The following is a 25601-nucleotide window of genomic DNA, read 5'->3' on the forward strand; positions in this document are numbered from 1 at the left end:
AAATAACAAGTATTGGAGAGGATGTGGTGTGGAGAAGAAGGAACCCTGCGCACTGTTGGTGGGAATCTAAACTGGTGCAGCCACCATGGAAACAGTATGGAGCTTCCCCCCAAAATTAAAAATAGAAATACTATGAGATCCAGTAATTCCACTAGTGGGTATTTACCGAAAGAAAATAAAAACACTAATTTGAAGGGCGCCTGGGTAGCTCAATCAATTGAGTGTCTGATTTCGGCTCAGGTCATGAACTTGTGGTTCGTGAGTTCAAGCCCCACGTGGGGCTCTTTGCTGACAGCTGGGAGTCCGGAGCCTGCTGGGATTGTCTGTCTGTCTGTCTGTCTCTCTCTCTCTGCCCCTCCATCACTTGTGTTGTCTATCTCAAAAATAAATATTAAAAAAAAATTTAAGTTGTTTTGTTTTCAAACAAGAATAATAAAATATTCACTTGCAATAAAAAAAAAAAAAAAAAAAAAAAAAAAAAAAAAAAAAAAAAAAAAAAAGCTGTTTCCTGGGACTCGCCCTGGACTGATGGTCAGATTCCTGCGAGCGCCTTCACGTTCTCTCAAAGCATCGTTAAAGGATGCTTCCACTGAGTTACCAGAGATTTCGACCTTCAGTCTTCTTTTCCTGGAATTTGATCAGTTTCACTTTCCAGTTCCCTTCCCTTTCACGGAGGCACTGGCTCGGAAGCAGGGAGAAAACATCAGCTGACGCGTCCCCCCCCCCCCCCCCCCCGCCCTCACGCCCCTTATATAGCTCCTTCAGCAGGGACTTGGGGCACACTCGGGACGTTTCCCAAGAACGAATCAGCTTGGGGACCAGATTTTCAGAACGGAAGAGGAGCAGGTTGCAGACATGAGGTCAGTGACATAGAAATGCGTAAGCGCCCCTCCCCTGATCTTGAATGCAAATTGTAAACGGAGCTGCTGGGTGCAGGCAGGGTCCTGTGTTGTCCCGCGGCTTTTGGATGAACCGTGCGTTTATCGGTGTGGGCGCTTTTTATTTCCGGGTCTTTTCCCCGGTGTACACACACTGAGGCTTCCGGAGCTTCTAGAACTGCTCCTCTAGCTGGGAGCCCAGAAGAGGGAAGGGCTCAGCAGGAGTGTTAGACCCCCACTCAAGCACAGTTTGTGGATTCCAAGTTGGACCTTGGAGGAGTGATGGAATTACTCTTTATGGGCTTTTTTGCTGTTGTTGTTGTTTTCTTTGCAACGACTGAGAGGCTTTTTTTCTTGTCGTTTTAAAAAGAAGCATTTCTTTTCAGCAGATATTATTAAAGATGGAATTGGTAGTACAAACTCCACTCGTGTGTTGAGGAATTTTGCCCTGAAACGTTGGGTCAGTTCGAGGTGGGAAGTGGAAGAAATAATTCTTCCATATGGGCATTTTCCCATTTCTTATATCAAAACAAAACCAGAAGCAGAGAGTGTGTTTTTATTTCTGTGATGAGAGCTGGGGAGCAGCAAACAATTTGCTCTTCAAAACAGAATGACCTAATCTCTTTTTTAGTAACAATCTAATCTCTAGTGGATGGAAAGCAGGTCGGTGGCTGCCTGGGATGGTGGAGGGGGCTGGGGCTGGGTAGGAAGCAGAGTGGGGAATCTTTGGGAATGATGTCAATAGTCTGTAGGGAGATAGTGGTGCTTGTTGCTTGTCAAAGCTCAAAGCTCATCAAACTCTACACTTAAAATGTGTGCATCTTATTGTATGTAAAGTATAATCTTAGCGAATTTGGGTTTTTGTTGGTTTTTTTGTTAAAGCATGTGAACATGCTTAAGTTCTGCCATTAGAGCCTCAGGAAAGATAGAGTTGAGAGAAGGAGAAGCCATTTTCACTCAAACACCATGGGGAGGGAGGATCCCAGTGACCACACCCTGGGAAAGTCCCCAGGGCTCCTATTTGGGAATGGGCCGGGTAAGAGGAAGTCACTGCCAAGTGCCTCAGGTTACCCTTTGCTATGTAACAGGTTCCAAGTTATATATGTGTCTCCATGAGTGGTGTTAACCAGAAAGCCTGGCCCTGCCCAGCGCCCTGTTAGCCAGTTTGCCCCAAGAGGTTTTACAGTGGCCTGTGCTTAGGTGTGTCGAGTCACTGACTTGAGGAAGTCTGGGGGGCGGGGGTGGTAAGGGGTTCTCTGGACTCTGCTGGACGGGTGCCCACATCAAGTTGCCCTGTTCCCAGAGGCTATATAGGGCCAGGGCCAGGGCCAGGTGGGTCTGCTCCTCCCTGGCAGGGCTAAAACTTGCCAAAGGGGAAAAAACACCTGGGGAAACACCTACTATCTTCGGGCTGGTTGATGGGCGCCCTCCTCTGCCCCACTCACTGAGGAACTCCGTTGCTGCCCCGTGCACTAAAACTTCTTTTAAAATTGTAACACTAATAGACCAGTGATTGTGAGGGTAACTCTTTCTGCGTGGTCAGCAGTTGGTAGTGCGCTCTGTCGAGGGCTTTCCGTGCGTTATTTCATATCACCTTCCCAATAGCCCTAGGAAGGAAGAACTGTGATTTTTATCAGCCTCATTTTCTATTGTTTATGAATATAATTTATTGTCAAATTGACTTACATACAACACCCAGGCCTCCTCCCAACAAGTGCCCTCCTCAATGCCCATCACCCATTTTCCCCTCTCCTCCATCCCCCATCAACCCTCAGTTTGTTCTCTGTATTTAAGAGTCTCTTGTGCTTTGCCTCCCTCCCTCTCTGTAACTATTTCTTCCCCCTCCCTTCCCCCAGAAGAAACTTAACTTCTGTTAAGTTTCTCAAGATCCACATCTTGAGTGGAACATAGAAAACATATAAAATCTGTCTTTCTCTGCCTGACTTATTTCACTTAGCACAATACCCTCCAGTTCCATCCACGTTGCTGCAAATGGCATGATTTCATCCTTTCTCATTGCCAAGTAGTATTCCATTGTATATATAAACCACATCTTCTTTATCCATTCATCAGTGGACATTTAGGCTCTTTCCATAATTTGGCTATTGTTGGAAGTGCTGTTGTAAACATTGGGGTACACGTGCCCCTATGCATCAGCACTCCTGTATCCCTTGGGTAAATTCCTAGTAGTGCTATGGCTGGGTCATAAGGTAGTTCTATTTTTAATTTTTTGAGGAACCTTCACACTGTTTTCTAGAGTGGCTGCACCAGTTTGCATTCCCACCAACAAACAGGACAACCTGGAAGAAATGGACAAAATCCTACACACCCACACACTACCAAAACTCAAACAGGAAGAAATAGAAAGCTTGAACAGACCCATAACCAGCGAAGAAATTGAATCAGTTATATAAAGTCTCCCAACAAATAAGAGTCCTGGGCCAGATGGCTTCCCAGGGGAATTCTACCAGACATTTAAAGCAGAGTTAATACCTATCCTTCTCAAGCTGTTCCAAAAAATGGAAATGGAAAGAAAACTTCCAGACTTAGTCTCACTTTCTAGATGAGGAAAATGAGGCTCAGCAGGCAAGAGAGTAGGTGTCAGAGCAGAGCCATTAGTGAGGTACCAAACTCTAGGGCCGAGCATCTTCTAATTCTGTGGACCAAATCCAAGAGGGTGGAGGGTCTTAATGCTTTTAATTGTGCTCACACTAGAGACAAGGGGCAGGAGTTAAAGGACTGGGCCTTCGAGATCCCTATTTGGAGAATGAGGACCACTCTCTTTGATGGAAACTCTTGGAGTGCACAGAGCCACACATTAGAGGAAGGTAAAAGCAGACCTCCCCAAGGCATAGTTTCTGACAATTTGGATGGAAGGAAAAAGGAAGATCATTCAGGACCATTTCCTCATAAGGAAATGAGGCTAAATAATGTGATTCCAGAAATATTCCAGAGCAGGTCAAAGAGGTAACAGAACTCCAGGTATCTTGTGGTCATTTTCCTCTCTTCTAGATGGTCTGCCTCGCTCTTTGATATGCTACATTATCTCTGACAAGTAAGTGGGAAACTGCTTTTCAAAATCCCTCTAGAATAGTGCTTCTCAAAATGCGGGACAGGGGCTCCTCCAGGTATACAATTTCCCTGGTGCTTGTATGAATGCAGATTCCTGAGCCCAAGCCCACACCCAGATTTCAACAGAAGCTCTGAGAATAGGGCCTCTCTCTCTCTCTCTCTCTATATATATATGTATAATGCCTTTTTCCAAACCCCCAGTGTGCCTGGAACCCTGTTCCCGGTGGGAATGACCTCAGCTCTGACAATTAGGTTTCAGTTTCTCCTCAGTGGGAATCCTGATAGCATTGTATTGGTCTCATTGTCCTTTTCTGTTTGATAAAAGCATAGATCTCAGGGCTAGCTGGCATCCTGGTTGGAAGGCCCTTCAGCAGTTGCTTCTGATCCACAAGCAGAAAATAAAATCAGCCTGGACCCCAGCTTTTCAGAATTGAGGGAAATAACCATCATGAGGTAAATGTTCCCTACTTTTCTGATAGGAAGTTGAGAATTTCCCACAAATCTTCAGCCTTGCATGCAACTTCCTGAAGTATGTTGATGCAGTGCTTGCTTATAGATGAAATACACAATTATCTAATTCGATCATAAATCTCTCTTAGTTTTGTGGCCATTTCTGATTTACAGACACTGAGGGAAGTGCTTCCAGGAGAGCTGGGGGGTGGGGGAGGAGAAGAGACTGGCAGGTGGAAAGGGGCAGAGGGCCTGGAGGGCACCACTGTCCCTCAGGAGAGTTCTGGAGGTCCCGGTCCCTCTTTTGTTTCTTTTGTGAAAAGACTAAGTCAGTGAATTTTGTTGTGGTTGTTGTGGGTTATTTCAAAAGTGTGGTTACTTCTCTGCTAATGACTAAGCCAGCACTGCATTTCATAATGAGGTTGCTCTTACCCAAAGTTTGCTCTTTCAGAACTGAGAAATATGGTGAAGGGGCCGAAAATAGGCCACCCCAAAATGTGCCGCTTTGGCATGTGGGTTATTTTGAGCCAAAGGCAACTGAGACCCAACAGACTCAAGAAAACGTTTACCTCTCTGTTAACTGCCTGAGAGAATTTAGATACGGGGCCTGACCCCAAAGGGAGCTGTTACCAGAGATAACTTTTTATCTGAAAGACTTACATGCACGGCAGGGCAAAAGGCTGAGTATCAACCGTCTACACTCATCTTTTTGGGAATTGCTCTCCACCACTTTGAAATTTCAGGACCCAATCCACTACTTAGCTGAAGATGGCATTTGAGCCTCAACTGCCTGACTGCCTTTGGGCCTCATGCTTTTATGGGGCTCCTACACCTACAAAATTAAATTTTTCTTCCCTGTTCATCTGTCTTATGTCAACTTAATTATTAGACTAGCCGAAGAGCCTAGAACAGTGGAAGGAAATTTTTCTGAGCTGACAATGTCTACCTGACACGCCCTCTTACTGACCTGCTAGGCGCCCCCTGTGGACTACGAACTGTCACAAACTGTAGCAAATGTCCTATATCACAACTAACCTGAGTGCCCAGTTAGAACGCCAATTAGCAGGCCCTGCATTCTGAAATCCAGATTGAATAGATCAGAAATAAGGCCTAAACTTCATACATATACATATAAAGAGTGTTTAGAGCAACTTTCACAAACACATATAAGCTAAATTAGTAAGTGAGGAAGCCATGGCATATGGGGTATTGGTTTTTAAAAAGGGAATTGTATTTTTTATATTTTTTAATCAGAATTATCTTCAAATGTCTTATTTTGATCTACTCAGTTAATGATGTTAACATTATCATAAATATGTAATTACAGTGACATGTGTAAATATGTGAATTAACATATAAAAATATGTAATAAAAATCCAAAGAGGGGAGTAAGGAACAGAGTGTTTCATGTACCTAAACTACACAGAAGAAAAGGGATAAGAATTGCTAAAGTAATTCTATTCTTTTCTTTCAGCTTTATTGGGGAATAATTGGCACATAAAATTCTAAGATATTTAAAGGATACATCATAGTGATTCAATATACAAACACACTGTGAAAGGGCTCCCTTTTTCCATTAGGTCAGTTATCACCTCACATACTTGTGTTGTTTGTTTGTTTATTTTTGGTGAGAATATTGATGTTCTACTCTCTCCACAAATCCCAATTATATATACAATACCATGTTATTAATTATAATTACTATGTCATATATTAGATCTTCAGACCTTATTTATCTTACATCTGAAAGTTTGTACTTTTGGCAACATCTACCTATTTCCACACTCCACCCCCCACAACCACTTTTCTACTGTTTCTATGAGTTTGACTTTTTTTTCCTTTTTTTTTTTTTTTTTTTTTTTTTTTTTTTTAAGAATCCACAGATAAGTGACATCATGCAGTATTTGTCTTTCTCTGTCTGGCTTATTTCACTTAGCAAGATCTCCTCATATTCCTTCCATGTTGATGCAAATGGCAGGATTTCTGTGTTTGTTTGTTTGTTTGTTTGTTTATGATTGAGTGATGCTGATCAGAAAAGATGCCTGATATGATTTGAGTCTCCTTAAATTTTAAGATTTTTTTGTGGCCTAACATATGATCTGTCCTAGAGAATGTTCCATGTGCACTTCAGAGGACTGTGTATTTTGTGCTGTTGGATGGAATGTTCTGTAAATGTCTAAGTTCACCTGGCTAAAGTGTTGTTTAAGTTTGATGTTTTCTTATTCATTTTCTGTCTGGATGATCTATCCACTGTTGAAAAGGGAGAGAGAAGTCCCTTATTATTACTGTATTACTCTCTATCTCCCTTCAGGTCTATTAATATTTGCTTTATATATTTAGGTGCTGGTGTGTTGGGTGCATAAACATTTATAAACATTATATCCTATTGTTGGATTGACCACTTTGTTGTTAAGTAATGACTTTCTTTCCCTCTTTAACTTGAAGTCTATTTTGTCTAGTATAAGTATAGCTGCCCCTGCTTTCTTTGGCTTTCATGGAATATCTTTTCCATCCCCTCACTTTCATCTATGTGTGTCCTAAAAGCTGAAGGCAGCATGTGTTAGGTCTTCTTTTACATCCATTCAGCCATTCTGTGTCTTTTGATTGGAGAATATAGTCCATTTATATTTAAAGCAATTGTGGATAGTTATAGACTTATAGCCTATAGACTATAGACTATTGCCATCTTGTTCATTGTTTTCTGGCTGTTTTACAATTCCTTTATTTCCTTCCTTTTCTCTTGCTCTCTTTCTTTGTGATTTAATGCTTTTCTGTAGTAGTGGTGTGCTTCTATTCTTTTCTCTTTACCTTTTATGTATCTAGTACAGGTTTTTTCTTTGTATTTACCATGAGGCTGAAATAAAACATCTTATATTTATAACAGACCATTTTAAGTATCTAACTTAAAAGTTTGAATGCATACCTTTTTTACTCCTCCCTCCCCCCTACATTTTATGTTTCAGATGTCACAATTTATATCTTTTTAACTTGTCTATACATTAACAGATTATGGTGGCTATAGTTATTTTTTTTTTAAAAACTTTTGTTTTTAATCATTATACTGGATTTATAAGCAATTTACCTATCAAGGCAATAGTGTTTTAAAGCAAATCTCCTGGACTCTAGCTCCAAGTTTCATGTTTCTTCTTATCAAGATATCAGGACTCATGGTCCAATATACTTTTCTCCAAATCTTACTTCAAGGGGGTATCAGGTGTCAAATATATAATCAAATTGGAAATGTACAGAGGAAACCTTATGAAAAGTCAACAGAACTTAATTAAAATTTTCAATAAGTCTTATAATCATGAAGCCACTTACACAGTTGGCTCTCTTCCTGAACAAACTGCCCTTTGTTAGCATACATTCCTTAGCATGGCTAGCTCTAGCATTTGGTGAGGTGGTGGTAGGGATGGAGTATCCCTAAGTGTTCCATCTTTGGGGCTGTCTCTCAGGTTCAGGAATATAGAGGGAGCTTTTCTACTTGCCCTACACTTCATGAGCCACTGACATCTCCTGAAGCTTATGTATAACAGGATTGGAATGTGTTTCATCTTGGAGAGTTGATGGAATATGTTTCATCTTTATCAATAAGTGCTTAAAATTTTAGTCTGGTAAGATCCCTCTGGTTTACTAATATTTCAGCCTGTGTCATCACCATGGGAAAAAAAGATAGCGAGATAGTGTTATCAAACTGGTGTTATAGCAAAAACAACCAAAGTCACCTGCTATTCTGCAGGCTCACTGAGAAGTTGGATGAATACACTCTATGGCTGATAGAGTGTTCACCTATTATTTCCAGGCACCTATATCTACAAATACATTCTACCGATCTGAAACTCGTGCCTTCCTCCAATGCCCTAATTGGAAAGTCAGCAAAGTTAACTAATGCTGAAACACAGAAATGCCTCTATTATGCCTTAGTGGCATAACAGTTATAAACATATTTGTTCAGTGATCATCTTTACAACTTGCTCTTAATGTTTACTTTCTAATACTTGCTACCTTGAGTTATGATCTGTAGTCCTTCAAACAGGGCAGCTAGAATCACCACATGAAGCCAAACTGGAAAACCCTAGAATGGAGATAAAAGACATTGGCATTGTGGTGCTCTAGCCAGGGACCTAGAGAATGATAAAGATGGCCAGGAATAGAGGCATGCACATAAAAGGGTATCTAGATAGACAGCAAGTTCCCCCTTTTTCCTTGTCTTGGGTCAATTGCCTTGCCTCTGTGTCTTTCACTATAAGGCATTTCACATGTGATCACATTGGGTCCAGAAATGGCCTAGATGAGCATTGCTGGAGAGACAGACAGAAACTAGAGCAGCAGCAGGAGTGTGTGAACCAGTGCTGGTCCTTGGGAAAGTACAAATAAAGTCAGTGGCTCCTCAGTGAGCAAAATGTATTTTGACAAGTTAAAGAACTTCCCTTTATTCTCATTATATCTTTCTTATTTCTTCAGGGATAAAAATGCTTCTTTCTTTTTGTTTTTTAATCCAGTGTTGGCAAGCATAGGTGGTTGGTGTCTTTTGGAATACATTTTCTCCCATTGTCATGATTTTGCCAAATTTAAGTTGGCAGCCCTATTTGACTCAACTTCTTTATGAAGTTGTGCTAGTCTGTGAAACCCAAAACTATGGACAACAACTGGGTTTAATGATTTCTGGAGGTTCTTAACTATCTTGTGGTGTCAAGAATCTACTGGTAGAAAAGGGGAGCACAAACTCAGTGAAACATCCTCCGAGTCCCAGGCAAAGAGTGATAGGAGAACACTTTGAGAACCTGGTAGTTTATCCAACTGAATAAGGCCAGTGATCTCCCTTGGCATCCTCCATCTACAAAACTCAGATATGTTGATTTTGCTTGTTTGTTCCTCAAAATTAATTCATTCTGTCTGGGGATCTGGCCTGTGACGGGAAAAATGCCCCAATCAGACTGAAAGTGAGCGCCCATGGGTCTGTGTGAGTGACTGTAGGGAGATGGTGAAGATGAAGGGAAAGGGCTCAGTCTCCACAGCACGGTGTAAAACACCCCTGGGCTTCCGTCTCTTTATGTGGCTCCTTCTAACCAGTCTGTGGGCTTCTAGGCCAGAGAGAGCAAGGATAACTGACTTTACTTTGTCTTGGCATCCTTCAAAACTAACAAAGTGACACAAAGGAGTAGCCCTGTAAAGGGTCATTGGATCCACCTTACCCAGCATGTGAGGACTGAGCCCTGACTTCTAATGGAGCAGGACAAGAGATCCAGGTCTTCTCTCTGCAGTGCTCTCCTCCCACCTGCCCACCTCACCTTGCAGATCTGCCCACACAGTGGGAGGAACATGCTCCATGGGCTCTTGCACAGAGCACAGCTACAGGCGGGTGAAGCTAGGGAGCGTGAGGAAGGTACCTCCTCTTCTGTCGAGGACAACATAGGGTGTGCATTAGTCAGGGCTCTCCAGACAAACAGGACCACTAGGAGATACATGTATGTCCATGTAAGCTGCTGGGAGATGTCAGGCCCCACCCACCAAGGCTGGGAAGAGGCAGCAGGCATTTGCTAAAGGCAGTTGTTCCAGGCTCTTCCATGTGTTTGCTGACCAAGAAGTCAACCGTTCAGAGCACCGCAGTAGAGGAAACTCGGGCAGCCAACTATGGAGCTCAGACTGCATGAAGGGCTTTTTCTTCAGCTTCTACGTGAACGTTAGGGCAGGATGGACTCCTGGATGCGGGACTCTTGGCTGTCCCACCATCAACTCTGCCCTGAACTGTAGTCATTGACTTCGCTCAGATCATGAGTAGGCTCAAGTAGTGGACTCACAACGTTTGAACTCAACTATTTTTTCTGTTACTTTGTCCATTTGCCAACAGCGAAAACAAACTGGATCTTCAGCTTTATCCCCATTTCTTGAAAGGGAAGAGTCTTTATACAACCGGACATATTTTTTTGGTTTTCCTCACTGAGAATTTTAACCCTCTTTTTTCTTCTTTCTACAACAATTTCTAAACATGCTTATTTTTACCTACTCTTTTCTCTACTTTCAGTAAAATAAAGATTAAAGATTCTTACCTACTGCTGGTTTAAAATATATATGTGTGTATGTATATATTTATATATACATATATACAAAATATATGTGTATATATATATATTTATAGATACATACCATATTATAAATATATATTACAAATATAGTATTTATATATAGTATACTATACACACACACACACACACACACACACACACACACACAAAATGAAAGAGATTTATTCTCAGGAATTGGCTCACATGATCATGGAGGCCGAGGACCATAATCACGGGTCACTGTCCACAAGCTGCAGACCCAGGAGAGCCAATGCTGTAATTCCAGTCTGGGCTAAAGGCCTGAGAGCTGGAGGGACAATGCCATAGGCTGAGGTCCAAGTCTGAGGGCCCGAGAAGCAGGAAGGCCGATGTGCAGGCTCCAGTCTAAGGGGAGGAGAAGACACACGTCCAGCTCACACAGCCAGGCAGACAGAATTCACACTCCCTCTGCCTTCTTGTTGTACTCAGACCCTCACCAGACCGGGTGGTGCCCAGCCAACACTGGGGAAGGCAGTCTGCTTTACCCCTGCCTCCTGAGTCAGATGCTGGTCACAGACACACCCAGAACTGATGTTAGACTCGAAGTCTGGGCCTCCCACAGCCCGGGCAGATTGACACACAAACTTAACCTGTAACTGCATCCCAGGGCGCGGTGCCTGGCAGGTGCACATCACAGTGACCGTGTCTATTTTCTCCACAGTGAGGTCAACAAGAATTCTCTGGAAAAAATCCTCCCACAGCTGAAATGCCATTTCACATGGAACTTACTTAAAAAAGATGGTGTCTCACGTGATCTAGAAGACAGAGTGTGTGACCAGATTGAATTCGTAAACGCTGAGTTCAAAGCTACAATGTACAACTTTTTGGCCTACATAAAACACTTAAATGGTCACAACGAGGCCGCCCTGGAGTGCCTACAGCAAGCTGAGGAGCTGGTCCAGCGAGAACACTCTGATCAAGCAGAAATCAGAAGGCTGGTCACCTGGGGAAACTATGCCTGGGTCTACTATCACCTGGGCAGACTCGCAGATGCTCAGATCTATGTGGACAAGGTGAAACAAGTATGCGGGAAGTTTTCAAATCCATACAGTATGGAGTGCCCTGAGCTTGACTGTGAAGAAGGGTGGACACTGTTAAAGTGTGGAGGAAAGCACAACGAAAGGGCCAAGGTATGTTTCGAGAAGGCTCTGGAAGAGAAGCCCAACAACCCAGAATTCTCTTCTGGACTGGCCATCGCAACATGCCGTCTGGATAATAAACCACAGAAGCCATTCTCTGTTGATGATCTGAAGCAGGCCCTTGAGCTGAATCCTGACGATCAGTATGTCAAAGTACTCTTGGCCCTGAAATTGCAGAAGATGAATGAAGAAGCTGAAGGGGAGCGGTTGGTCCTAGAGGCCGTGGAGAACACTCCTTGCCCAGCAGATGTCCTTCGCAATGCAGCCACATTTTACAAAAATAAAGGTGATCTAGACAAAGCTATTGAACTGTTTCTAAGGGCATCGAAATCCATTCCAAACAATGGTTACCTGTATCACCAGATTGCATGCTGCTATAGGGCAAAAGTCAAACGGATTCGGAGTGCAGGAGAATCTGAAGCTGGCAAGAATGGAGAGAAGATTGAAGAACTAAAGAAACATGCTATTGACTATGTGATCAAAGCTATTGAGAAAGGAGTAGATCCACTGTATGCATATTCTGATGTCACCGACCTCCTGGAAAGAGAAGACTGTTTTCAGACAGCTTTCAGTAAGGAGCTCCCCAACGCTGGGAGGCTACAACCCCACCAGCACTATTGCGACTTTGAGGGGCATCATGGGAAGTCTGAAGACACTTCTGTCCAACGTGATTTAGAGGGTGTGCCCACAAGCACAAAACCAGCTGAGAAGGGAGAGATGAAGTGCCCACCACAGAACATAGCTGGAAATCAGCTTCCACAAAATGCACCCAATTCTTGGTATCTCCAAGGATTAATCCACAAGCTGAACGGAGAGCTGCTTCAGGCAGCCGAATGTTACGAGAAGGAACTGGGCTACCTCTTAAGGAACAGCCCTACCGGCATAGGCAGCTTTTTCCTGCCGTCCCCTGAGCTTGAACAAGGCAATGAGGAAGCAGGCCGGGGCCCACACAGCCCCGTTCTCAGAGCTCCCCCAACCCTGAGCTGAAACACAGAGGAGGGACGGGAGCACAGTCAGGGAGCGTGGGGTGCTGGTCTCGCTTATTGCTTTAGGGCACATCTGAGGAGTTGTTTCCTCGTGTCTGTCTCCCCTGTGCATATCAGCCACACACACTTCCCTAGTCCGCAGGTCTTATAACAAAATTAGCAGTGGAAACAGTGCTTCAGGCCTGCATGCTGCTGAGTAATTCTCAGTTTGCACTCGGTTCACCGGATAGCCCCCATTTCTGCCCCTCTTGCCAAGAGTCTTAGCTCGCCGCTGCCTGCTCCCAGGTCTCCCGCCCTCTGCCCCACTGCTATCTAGCCTTCTGGACTCCCTGAAAGACCACCTTTTGACTAATCCTGGAATATTCCTTCTGTCTGACTCTTGGCTTCAGCCATGTATATATATTCCTGATTGTGATACTACAATAAATACGTATTCTTGATAGTGATGCTACAATAAACCTTAAAATTTTGACTCAGGATAAAGCAGTTGTGTGCTTTGCGTGTGTGACTGAGAGTAATATTAATTCCCAAAGTTTCTCTTCGGGACACTGTCTAGGGACAGTGGGTAACTGCTACAGCCATATCATACTACTGTCAACGTGCCCTTGTTAGCTAACACTCCCCTGTAGCCGGCCTGCCCTTGGCCATGGGAACTATCTCTCTTATTCCAGTCCAGGGGCCCCGGCGGAGTGCAGTGCCCAGCCAGAAGCTTCTGCAGGGTTGCTGTGCACCCAGCAATGCCTGGACAGTTGCCCTCCTGACGGTGTGTAAGAGGTGCCAGTACTAGGCTGGCTATAGAGACAGAGATCTTCACCTGCCCGACGGTATGAAAATATTCAAGTAGTCCCTCCCAGCTGCGGAGACCCACAGGCTTGTGCACCATGCAGCTAGGAGATGTGCCAAGGACCCTGTCCACCTGTCCTCAACCCGCTACAAGGTCTGCGTTCGTATGCTTCTCTAGTGGTATCATCCGTTTGTCTGGGTGCAGAGGAAGATTGTTAGGCACCAGATCCCAGACAAGACAGAGGGACTGGCAATCCCACCTCCTTTATGAGTGGGCAGTCAGAAATTTGACTCTTTCCTTGTACACAAGGGGAGTTCTGGGAAGGTGTTTCATAAGCCACACTGGCTGTAAAAGCAGCAGACTTCAGTGAGGCTGCCCCCCACCCCTGAATTATCTGTTGGCTCCAGCAAGGCTGGGAGAGCCTCCAAGTGCCCAGCAGTGAATTGCTGCCTCCTGGCCAGCCTTGGCCTGGAGCAGCCCATTCCAGAGGGGTTGCTGGGCCCAGGTAAAGAATATTAGCAGGGAAACCAACATTGAAAGCGTGGAAGAGCATGGAAGGGTGGCTGGGGGTAAGGTGGAGACTGGCAACAGGTACAGCTCTGGGGTAGGTGAGGAATTGCCCATCTATATGCAAACACACATGCTCAACGACACAAAGATTTTGAATACTGGTGGCGAAGGAGGACATTGGAAGTTTCTCCAACAGGGGTACCTGGTCCCATCCCCGGAAATCACACACAGCTGATTGACACAAGGATCGTGGCCACCTACCTACCCTGTCCCTCCATGCTCAGGGTCCCATCCACCTTCCAGATGGTGCTAAGGCTCCCAGAATTGCTGTTGATCTGTCCTGACCTACATTCCTAGGCTTTGATTTATTTTGCTGCCTGGACAATTTTATGGAAAAGATGCCTCTGCACCCACAATCTACTGTTGTCTGAGGGAACGTCCACAATCTCCACTTCCTTGTGTGTGCCCCTGATCTCACACAGCCCCGCCTCTGGAGACCCAGAGGGAATAAGAAATCGCTGGTTTTTCACAGACATCCACTCCTTACCACCTGGGGCCATACCCAACCCTACCCAACTAGTAACTCGGTGGGGACTTAGAACTTCTCGACCAGTGCCATTTTACAACCTAGGCTGTGGGGCAGGCTTGACTGGTGGCCACATAGCATGTCTTAGCAGATTCTAGGGCTGTCCACAGAAGAGACAATTGGAGGAACGGGAGTCTGTCTCCACAGGGGAAACCATGGACTCCTCCCCTCAGGCTTATCAGCTCCAGGGAAGCATGGACTCTGTCTCCTTTGCTCACAACTATATGCCCATTCCAGCAGTGCCTGGAATGAACTGAGCTCTCAAAAAATTTTGAACACATTGTCTCCATTGACGGCTATGACATTGCCATTACCACCAGCTCAGTGGCTCACTGTGTGAACTCACCTCTTCTAAAACAACTTCTCTGAATCCTAGGGGAGGGTGCTGGGAAAATAAAAGAGTAAGTGTCCCAAACTACAAAACAGTAACAATAAAAGCATGGCAGGTTTCTGTACTGGCCTCTGAACTATGTTCTAGGATCTGTGCTAAGCCCATTGCTAGCATCTAAAACCAGTGTGGAAGGTATGAGGCTCAGAAAGGTTTGGTAACTCGTCCAAGGCCACACAGCTAGAAAGAGGTATCGCTGGGACTCAAGTCCATAGCTGTGTGACACCAAGACGCTCTGCTCACATGCATTTCTGTACTTTCTCACATGCTGTGGCCTCAGTCTGTTGGCACAACCAAGAGGTTTCAGGCTCCACTGTGAGGGTAGACCCCTGACTTGTGTCTCTTCCTATCAGTTCCTCCACTTAATCCAAACCCCCCTCCCCCACACTCCCGTGTGTGATTCCGGAATCTCCTGGCTTTCCATTTTACTCCTCTTTCCCACTGTCTTTTGTAATCCAGTGTCAGATTTTTTTAATTCATCCTGATACGGCAAATTCACAGGACCTTGACAGTGGTAATGCTCCTCAAGCTACATGCAAAGGAATTTAGAATTACATCCACGCAGGGCTGCACCGGCCTCTCCAGAACCACCAGCAGCTGACACAGTGAGCTCCGTTTTGTAAAAGTTGGGCCTGGACAACCAGGATCTCTTAAATGCACGGGGAATACTTTCCTTGGACTTTAAGATTTTCCTCTGCAGTCCATTTTTTATTCACTCTCATAGGAAATTGGGAAGGGTGGAGAGAGAGCCACACTCCGCAAGTCTTGGCCTGTCCTTCCTCCCCCTTGCTCCACTAGATGGAGTGACTGTTCCCTAACTGCCTGCTGTATTGTGTTCTCCAATGAGAATTCTAGGAAGTTGGCATCAGAGTCCCCAAGATATCACCTGGGTCCAGTGGTTCACTAGAAGGACTCACAGGATGCAACATACAGTCCTATTCATGGATTAGACTTATTACAACAAAAGGATACAACAAAAGCAAAATCAGCACAGGGAAAGAGTACATGGGGTGAAGGTCAAAGAAACCAGGCACAAATCTCCCAGATTCTGTCCCAGTAGAATCAAACAGGATGTGCTTAATTCCTCCAGTATCGAATGTCACACATCTGAAGCTAGTTGGAGCCTCAGTGCCCAAGGGTTGTATCGGGGACCAGCCACACAGGCACCCCCTGCTTAGCACATATCAAAATTCCAGACTCCCAGAAGGAAAGCAGGTGTCGGCATTAACCAGATTGTTTGTACAAACCATTTAGGCACAGCAAACCAGCCTGATCAGTTAGAGAATGGTGGGAGCATTCCAAAAATCCAAGTTCCCAGATGTCAGCCAAGGACAAACCTTGCAAGCAGGTCTTTCTAAGGATCATAGTCTAAGGCCTGATATGTTAACCCTTTTCTGTACAGCTTATGAGTGCCACCAATGACTCCACAGGCACCAGGCACCCCAGGTATCTATCCCTTTACCCTTCATTCCCAAACAATGCTTTCACCATGTTTCAGTGAGTCAGGGTCCTTCAAGCATGCAGTGAGGGGACCCATGGCCACCCTCAGGTTTGCCCATGTGTTAAAAGGACTCCCAGACTCAGCATGCAGCCATAATTACAGGTAAGTTATATTATAGTGTAAGGGAGGAAAACAAATCTTTTCCCCCTACAGTACTCCCAGGTTCTCCAGCAGGGGCCCTGCAAATTAGACTGACGACAGATTAGCAAGAGAAAAATAGCTGCCTATTAACTGGTATATCCACACACATGGGGGAACTCAGGGATGCATAACTCAAATGGGTGGATAGAACTAGAGCTTCTATAGTGCAGGGGAGGAAAAATCTTTCTCCCTCTACCCTCCTATATTCAATAGCTGGGCTCATGAGTCAGTTAGACAAGAGCCAGGTTAGTAAGAGAAAAAATAGGTTTAATTACATACATACACACAGGAGTTCACAAGGAAAACATGGCTTCCAGAGGTGCCAGATGACTGAAGCTTATATACCATCATGCAGGGTTGATAAGTCATTGGCAGACCTAATTCCCTTCAGCTCATATTCAAACCTGACATAATGAATTTGCTGACATCATGTCAATGAATTTTTCCTTTTATTAAATTTTTTTAATGCTTATTTATTCTTTTTTGAGAGAGACAGAGAGACAGAGCATGAGTGGGGAAGGGGCAGAGAGAGGGAGACACAGAATCTGAAGCAGGCTCCAGGCTCTGAGCCGTCAGCACAGATCCTGATGTGGGGCTTGAACTCATGGACCATGAGATCATGACCTGAGAGGAAGTCGGACACTTTACCGACTGAGCCACCCAGGCGTCCCATCAATGAAGTTTTCTAAGACTTCATGGCCTCTAAGACTTCTGTCTCCATGAACATGTGGAGCCCAGAGGGGACAGAGGTCACTGAAGTGGGATGCTGTAGGGGCTGCACCAAGCACAGGACATCCTGGAATGATGTTGACAATGCTGAACTTTACCCGAGCCCTGTGCGTCTAGACAAAAGCCATGGTCAAAAAATCTGCCCACCCCCAACTTTGGTGTCTGAGAATGTGGGGAGTTTAGCTAAGCTACTCCATGTTATTGCTGTCTCGGTATCCATTTTGTTTGGCCAAGGAGCCTGAGTGGGGCGTTGAACTAACATTAGTCTTCGTGTGCAAGTACACGCCCTAGATAGCAGCCTGCAGAATTACAAGCAAATGTAGGTTCCTGATATGATATCTCCCAGCAGCCTGTCTGAGCAACAACCTGCCTGGCCTCCCAGGGCCTTCCCCTTCTGCCCTCCTCCCCTTAGAGAAGCCCCTGTGGAGCTGACCGAAACCCCACTCTTTTGAGTTTGAAGGGACCATTCCGAACCTACGCCCAGAACCCCAAAGCATTTCACTCACAGCCCATGATAAATGCTTCCTCTCTGCCTGCAGCCTGCCTTGACATCCCTATCATGTGGCGTCAGGACCTGTGAGGAATAAACCTGTCCAGTTCAACTTCTCTTGTGGTCTTCTGTGAAACTGCAGAGAAACACCCTTTTCCGTATTACTTAGATAAAACTCGGGATGGGACCCCTGTCTCCCTCTGTTGAGGCCACAGACTCTCCAGATTCTCATTCTGCTTCTCCTAAGTGATCATCTGAATTATTTGTTCCCATGATCAATCAGAACAAAGTGCCTGTACATTTAATCAGACTGACTAGAGGTTTATCAATTTTGTTAATTCTTCCAAAGAACCAGCTCCTGGTTTCATTGATCTGTTCTACTGGGGTATTTTCATTTTTGTTTTGTTTTGTTTTTGTTTTGATAGCTTTGATTTTGGCTCTAATCTTTATTATTTCCCTTCTTCTGCTGGTTTTGGGTTTTACTTGCTGTTCTTTTTCCAGCTCTGTAAGGCGTAAGGTTAGATTGTGTATCTGAGACCTTTCTTCTTTCTTTAGAAAGGTCTGCATTGCTATATACTTCCCTCTTATGACCGCCTTTGCTGCATCCCAGAGGTCTGGGGCTGTGGCGTTATCATTTTCATTGGCTTCCATGTACTTTTTAATTTCCTCTTTAACTTCTTGGTTAAGCCATTAATTCTTTAGTAGAATGTTCTTTAATCTCCAAGTATTTGTTGTCTTTCCAAATTTTTTTATTACGGTTCATTTAGAGTTTTGCTATGAAACCCTTTATTGTGGTCTGAAAATATGCACGGTATGATCTCAGTCTGTACCTTTTGAGGGCTGATTTGTATCCCAGTATGTGATCTATTCTAGAAAATGTTCCATATACACATGAGAAGAATGTGTATTCTGCTGCTTTAGGATGAAATGTTCTGAATATATCTGTTAAGTCCATCCGGTCCAGTGTGTCATTCAAAGCCATTGCTTCCTTGTTGATTTTCTGCTTAGATGTTCTGCCCACTGCTGTAAGTCAAAATGCCTATAAACTTAACTTGGCCAAATCTCTCTCTCTTTCCCCACGAGACCCTTAAATTTGACTCGCCCCCAAGGCTAAACAAGTATTGGAAGGCCAGACAATCCCTCTCAAAGCTTGGCTAACAATAAGGAAAGAGATTTCCTGATCTCTCCACCCTCTCCCTTCTTCCCTGACACCCAGTTTCTAGAAGTTTCTAGAACACCCAGTTTCTAGCCTTGTTTGCACCTCTATGTAAAGGAAAAGCCCTCTTCTGACTAAACCTTTCAGACATTAGCAGATCTTAAGATCAGAAGTGTCTCCCTTCCTTATTGCAAGTCTTCTTTTTTTTTTTTTTTTTTCACTTAATAAACTCAATTTCTTAGAGCCCTTTTGGGCATATAGAAAAATGTGCAGGAAGTACAGAGTTCTAATATACCTCCCTCCTCCACACCCTCACCCCTCCTACAGTTTCCCCTATTATCAACACTTTGCATTTGTGTGTATATTAGCTCCAACTGATGAACCAATATTGATACTTTATTCCTAACTGAAGCCCACAGTTTACATTAGGGCTCACTCTTTGTATTGAGCACAACATCACCCATCTACCATTGCTCTATCATCAGAAGAATTACATCGCCCTAAAAACCCCTGTGCTCCAACAATACCACTTCCCCTAAAGCCTTGGCAAACACTGATCTTTTTACTATTCCTATTGTTTGGTTCTTTCCACAATGTCATGAAGTTGGATGTACAGGGTATAGCCTTTTTAGGATGCTTCTTTCACATAGCAATGTGCATTTAATGTTCCTTCATGTCTCCTTTAGCTTAAGAGCTCATTTGTTTTCACTGATGAATAGCATTCCTTTCTGTGGCTGTACCACAGTTTGTTTATCCCCTCACCTGCCGAAGAACATCTTGATTACTTCTAATTTTTGGCACCAACAGGAGTACCAAATAAGCCAACTCACTGAGAGGAAGTGGGTATAATCCAGCTCTGCACCTCTGCTTCTTTGAGACCGATCCCCAGGTGGTATCTTGCCTGTCCTAGGAAAAGTGAGGGGCTAGATCTCACCTACAGACCATGGAACAACTGATGACGTTCAGGGGGTATAAGTGCCAAGCCACCTGAAACAAACTCATGCCTGACCGGACGGTAAGGGCAGAATCCACACAGCGAGGCCCCTGTCATGTAAAATGTCCCATTTCCAGAGTCCCAATCTGGTGGTCAGCTGGCACTTTCACAGTTACATATTCCTCTTATCTGCTTCTGCACGTTTACTGTGACTTGAGATACAAGTGCTGGTTTGGCGATCCTTCTGGAAGCCTTAGCATGTGCAGCTAGCATCACTGCACCTTTGCATAAGTAGCCTCAAAACCGCCAGGGCCTGGCCTGGCCACTGCATATCTTCTTAGGAGTATTCTCTAAGTGGGGAGCCAGCAGGACTATGATTCTTCAAAATACTTCAGCTGAAAGATTAAGAGTTAACCCAAGAAGGTGTTTTCAAGAAGAGAGAAAGAATCCTTCCTCTGTGATTATAAAGCAACCAACATCTACTGCTTTTGTTAAAATTAAATGCTCATGGATCTGTCTCCCACCTAGATGGCAAGTCACCTGAGAAGAGGAAATGTGTCATATCCATGTCCCAACAGAGCGCCTGACATGTAACTAATGGTCATTCATGGCTTGCAGACTTTAGAAATGGGTAAGGAAGGAGCTCATGGCAACGAAGGCCGCCTTGGACATGCCAACAGCTCTGGGCTGAAGCAATAATATAGAAGCTCTCTGAACAGAAAGAAAGAGACCCACACAGCCCGACACTATCAGCAAGGCCCCGGTGCTGCTGGACAGCGCCCCACAGCCAGGACCCTGTTCCCCTGTCCCACATGCACATTACATCAACATCAGACAAGGCCACCCTGACACCATGAGAGACCAAAACAAAAACAAGGCCACTCCATAAAACATGTCTGAACACAGACAAAAAAGATGAATGCTGTCCAGATGGGTCCTACACTGACCCAACACCAGGTGAAGTTCTCCCCACATTTCCTCTGACAGCACTAGTGGTGCGCTGCAACATTGAGGAGAGAAGGGTTTTGCAGTGCTGAGGGTGGGGCTAAAATTGTTTTGACATTAGCAGAATTAATCCCTTTCAGGTTGCCTTTTAGACTACATGTAACCTACCTGTTGGCGCCATAAAGCGATGAGCGTTTCCTCAGGGTTTTTAGGCCAACCTGCTCTCTGTCCTAATGACGTGACCACAGAACCCAGGGAGGCAACAGATAGGGGGAGGCAAGGACACTGGAAGGTATCATTTGACCATTCAAGTGCTGGCTCCATTCCTATTAGACTGAATTCTCCTAAAAATACAAATAATTGTTGTCTACTTTTTACAGTGACGAATCAAACGGGAATCCCATTGAAGATAGCCTGGTGCAGCTGAGATGCCACTTCACCTGGGAGCTGCTAGTTGAAGACACTGAGATGCCCGATTTAGAGAACAGGATCTTGGAGGAGATTGAGTTCCTAGACACCAAATACAACGCGGGCATACACAACCTGCTGGCCTACGTCCGACACCTGAAAGGCCAGACTCGGGAGGCCCTGGAGAGCCTGAAGGAAGCCGAAGACCTGATCCAGCAGGAACACGGCGACCGATCGGCGGTGAGAAGCCTGGTCATCTGGGGCAACTACGCCTGGCTGTATCACCACGTGGGCAGGCTGGCGGAGGCCCAGACTTACCTGGACAGGGTGGCGAACACTTGTGAGAAGTTTGCAGCCCCCTCCTGCTACAGGCTGGACTGTCCTCAGATGGACTGTGAGGAAGGGTGGGCCTTGCTGAAGTGTGGAGGAAAGAACTACGAGCGGGCCAAGGCCTGCTTCGAAAAGGCTCTGGCAGCGGAGCCTGCGAACCCTGAATTCAGCACCGGGTATGCAATCACCATCTATCGCCTGGACGGCTTCAACAAAGCGACCCAGGTCAGCGACGCATTTTGTCTGCAGCCTCTAAAAGAGGCCATCAGGCTAAACCCAGAAGACGCGTATATCAAGGCTCTGCTCGCCCTGAAGCTTCAGGACGTGGGCCAAGAAGCCGAAGGAGAAAAGTACGTCGAAGAGGCACTGACCAACATGTCCTCGCAGACCTACGTCTTTCGATACGCGGCCAAGTTTTACCGCAGGAAAGGCGCTCTGGATAAAGCTCTTCAGCTCTTAAAGAGGGCCCTGCGGGCCACGCCCTCCTCCGCTTTCCTGCATCACCAGATGGGGCTTTGTTACAAGGCACACATGATCCAAATCAAGAGAGCGGCAAACTGGCAGCCCAGAGGACAGGATAGAGACAATGTCCACAGATTGGTTCACTTGGCTATATGTGAAATTCAAAAGACTCTGATGCTAAGGCCCACATTTGAGTTGGCTTATGTTGAACTGGCTTACATGTATGCAGAAATAGGCCAACACACAAAGGCTGAGGACGCCTTTCAGAAAGTGTTGTACATGAAGAACATCAACGATCATCTGCAACAAGAGATTCATTACTGCTATGGCCATTTCCAAGAACTTCACAAGATATCTGTGGATAAAGCAATCACCCATTATTTAAAAGGTCTCAAAATAAGAAGCATCTCCCGCACCAGGGAAAAAATTCTCAGCGCCCTAGAGAAGTTAGCTAAAAGACATATTCATCAGAATGTACGTGTGGTGGAAAGTTTCAGCATCCTTGGGCTCATCCACAAATTGAAAGGGGAAGTGAGTGAGGCCCTGGTGTGTTATGAGAAGGCTCTCAGGCTGGCTGCTGACTCCAACGCCATGGTCTGAAACAGAGGTCACCATTACTTGTTTAATGTCATAACTAAATATAGCCAACACCTTCCTGATCGCTGCTTTCAGGAACATGTGACATGCTGAAATACAAGAGTTGATACAACACAGGCTGTGCTGCCTGCTGAGCGCCGCCCCCCCCCACCATTTTCTTTCCCCTCCTGTCCATGTGTAACACATCCCTGTACTCATTGGCCAAGGTCGGTTGATGCTTTTGGGGGCACCTATCACCTGCTAGGCCAACGGAAGCTCTTTTCCCTATGGCTTTGCATGGGGAAAGGGTGCATGGGTGGCTTCCGTCCTCCATCTGCCTGGTCTCCGAAACAGAGGAGTCTTAAACAGGGAAGATTTCAGCCCCTCCTGGGCCCAGCACACCGGTCACACGCCAGTGTAGCTCTGTGCACACACCCCTGTCTCTGCAGGAGCACACACACAGGACGTCCGTGCCTTGGTCCGAAGACACTTCCGCTGGTTGGCTCACACACTCAAAGCATGAATTCCTGGAGACAGTCATCCTGAGCCAAGAGCATGGGCTGCTCATATACACATGCACCACGTGTATCTCTCTCCACACACACTGATTCTGGAGCTCACACAGGCCCATTCCTGCGGACTTGTGCACATACACATTCTGTATTTGGAAAATTCCTGACACTGTAACCCAGTCAGAAGTTTAAAAAAAAAAATTAAAAAAAAAAAAAAAAAGATTTACTTTTCATGTGGCCAGGCGTGCTGACCTACCAGATCTAAAAGCAAGGCAAATGAGCAAAGATGAAAGAGAAAAGAGAAGGGACTTCAGGAGGTCACTAGAGTGTTCCAGTCCCGGTGTCCATCTCCCAAGGCCTTCCCACAGCCAAGAACTGCTGGCCAGGAAGCCAAGTCTATAGCCTCATAAGAAACTCAAACATTTCGGGACACGTTTGTCCAGCCGCTGGCAATCGCAAAGAATCTGTGCATTCCAAACACGTCGCTGGACGTGTACTCACCCCTAAGAAAAATTAAAATGTACTGGGGAAAGACAAATAAAGGAAAAGCCCGTTTAGGAGGTGCAAGCCAAAAGTGACAAATACATTAATGCAGTTTTTAGGTGCTGGCCCTTGGGGTACATCATATAATCTTCTTTTTCCCTAAGATATTTTCTCCAAAAGCATTCAGTAAAGTTAGAAACTTGGTAAGCTAACAAAGTCTTTGAGTGAGTTTTATTAGTGAGATTTTTAAAAGGTATATCTTCCAGGGGCACCTGGATGGCTCAGTCGGTTAAGCATCTGACTTCTGCTCAGGTCATGATATTGGGCTCATGGGTTCAGGCCCCGCATCCAGCTCTGTGCTGACAGCTGGGAACCTGCTTCGGATTCTGTGTCTCCCTTTCTGCCCCTCCCCTGCTTGCACTGTCTCTCTCTCTCTTTCTCAAAAATAAACGTTAAAAAAAATTCTTTTTTTAAAAAAAGATGTGTATTCTTGGGGCACCTGGGTGGCTCAGTCAGTTAAGCATCCGACTCTGGATTTCAATTCAGGTCATGATCCATCGGTTTGTGAGTTCAAGCCCCGCATCAGTCTCCGTGCTGACAACGCAGAGCCTGCTTGGGATTCTTTCTTCCTCCTTTTCTTTCTCCCTCCCCGGCTCAAGCTCATGCTCTCTCTCAAAATAAATAAGTAAACTTAAGAAAACCATATATTCTATGTTTGGATGGAAGTAGAAAAACACAGAAGCGACTTCTATAAGCAATAGAAGGTCTGAGGCAGAAGCTTCGGGAATATAAACACTACCAAGAATTTTTTCAAGTATTGGGTAGGGCTTTACTTTTGCAGGCCACGGAATTGTAAGGTTGGTTTTTCCCTGAGGGCTGGAACTGACCTATGGGGCGGAGGGTGGCGGTCACTCAGATGATACCCGGGGAAAACAATTAATAGCAATAATTAGCACCAAAATTACTGCCCTTTCCAATTTTGTCGCTCCTAAACCAAGAATGGATTTATTATATTGAAGCAACAAAAAAAACCTACTGGGGCAGGAATACTGTCTTTTTCTTGTAAACAAGATGTGACTGAAGTCATCACAGTATGCATGCCGACACGTTTCATCAGCGAATTGCCTTCTTACACAACAAAAACTAAGGTAAATAAATGGATGGAGGCTTGATGGATGAATAGATTTGCAGTTAAGCAAATGTGTAAAATGTTACTGTAGGATCTAGGTAGTTGAGTATATTAGTGTTCATTGTAAAATCCTCTCAACTTTTCTCTGATGTTCAGGACAAAACTGTCAGGATAAAAAGGTCAAAAAGCCGTATCTGAAAGGTAAACCAAAATGAGGCAAATGAGCCAAAATATATACGGGCTAGAAGATAAAACCACACAGGATGAGAAAATATTCTAAGTGATTTGTTTGAAGCACCAGGTATCTATGTTCCCCTGACGTGGGACTTTGAACACCACGGGACTTTGAACACCACGGGAACAGCCCCTCTGAGGGGAGGATGGGGCTTCCTTGCAGCCCGTGGCCTCATGGCACGAGACAGGAGAAACAGGCTTGTCTCTCCTGCTCTCACTAAGGACTGAGGGGACCCATGAGTGACTCCACCCCCTCCACCTCTCAGCCGGGGAGAAGCCACCTTGGTGACACGTTCTGTCCTAACCATTCCAGTACGTGGAGAAGGAGAGGCCCGGCCCCAGCATTACAGGGTGAGGTGTACATGGTAAAGAAGGGGCATGGTTTGGATTAGGCCATGGGCTGCCCCCATCCGGAAGCGTGCGCAGCATTGGGGGGGCGGTGGAGAGCGCAGTGATTGGGCCTCTGCCCCACCTTGTCCCTGGCCGAGCAGGCAGAGTAGGGGACATGGATGGGGTACACTGCGTGTCACTGGTGATGTCCCCCGGTTTGGCCCCACAGCAGGCTAGCTTGCTGGCTCCTTGCCGGCTGCCCCAGCCACAGGACCTGAGAAATAAACGGGATGCTCCGAGCCACTGCATCAGCGTTAGACGTAAGCCATCCCCAGAGCTTGGTG

General features: G+C 45.3%; 3 protein-coding genes and 1 long non-coding RNA gene across 8 annotated transcripts in view; 3 read left to right on the forward strand and 1 right to left on the reverse strand.

Moving 5' to 3' along the window:
• Positions 1-722: 722 nt before the first annotated feature.
• Positions 723-13106, forward strand: IFIT3 (interferon induced protein with tetratricopeptide repeats 3). 3 transcript variants are annotated; one of them, XM_045040957.1, is made up of 3 exons: positions 773-860; positions 4281-4403; positions 11166-13106. In XM_045040957.1, the coding sequence occupies exons 2-3, from the start codon at positions 4399-4401 to the stop codon at positions 12628-12630; spliced, it is 1470 nt and encodes a 489-aa protein (XP_044896892.1). In that variant the 5' UTR covers positions 773-860; positions 4281-4398; the 3' UTR covers positions 12631-13106. The 3 variants fall into 3 exon arrangements, with proteins under 3 accessions (XP_011285498.2, XP_044896892.1, XP_019669692.2); XM_019814133.3 differs by having other exon boundaries at positions 784-860; positions 4276-4403; XM_011287196.4 differs by lacking the exon at positions 4281-4403 and having other exon boundaries at positions 723-860.
• Positions 733-23776, forward strand: LOC105259606 (interferon-induced protein with tetratricopeptide repeats 1B). Of its 3 annotated transcripts, none has more exons than XM_006937727.5 (2): positions 733-860; positions 21174-23776. In XM_006937727.5, exons 1-2 carry the CDS (start codon positions 856-858, stop codon positions 22591-22593), a joined length of 1425 nt encoding a protein of 474 aa, XP_006937789.3. In that variant the 5' UTR covers positions 733-855; the 3' UTR covers positions 22594-23776. The 3 variants fall into 3 exon arrangements, with proteins under 3 accessions (XP_006937789.3, XP_044896895.1, XP_044896896.1); XM_045040960.1 differs by lacking the exon at positions 733-860 and adding an exon at positions 20460-20479; XM_045040961.1 differs by lacking the exon at positions 733-860 and adding an exon at positions 20544-20805.
• LOC101094376 (interferon-induced protein with tetratricopeptide repeats 1) overlaps positions 744-25601 on the forward strand; it is a 35144-nt gene continuing 10286 nt past the window's right edge. The window contains exon 1 of the mRNA XM_045040959.1: positions 744-860. Coding sequence (XP_044896894.1) covers positions 856-860 — 5 coding nt within the window. The 5' untranslated portion in view covers positions 744-855. The remainder of the gene's footprint in view (positions 861-25601) is intronic.
• LOC123380985 lies at positions 5856-11170 on the reverse strand. The gene is made up of 2 exons (XR_006587482.1): positions 10670-11170; positions 5856-8475 (listed from the first exon to the last, which is right to left on the reverse strand). It is a non-coding gene; the product is annotated as an uncharacterized LOC123380985 (long non-coding RNA).

Source organism: Felis catus, chromosome D2 (genome assembly GCF_018350175.1).
Source record: "Felis catus isolate Fca126 chromosome D2, F.catus_Fca126_mat1.0, whole genome shotgun sequence".
Classification (NCBI taxonomy): domain Eukaryota; kingdom Metazoa; phylum Chordata; class Mammalia; order Carnivora; family Felidae; genus Felis; species Felis catus.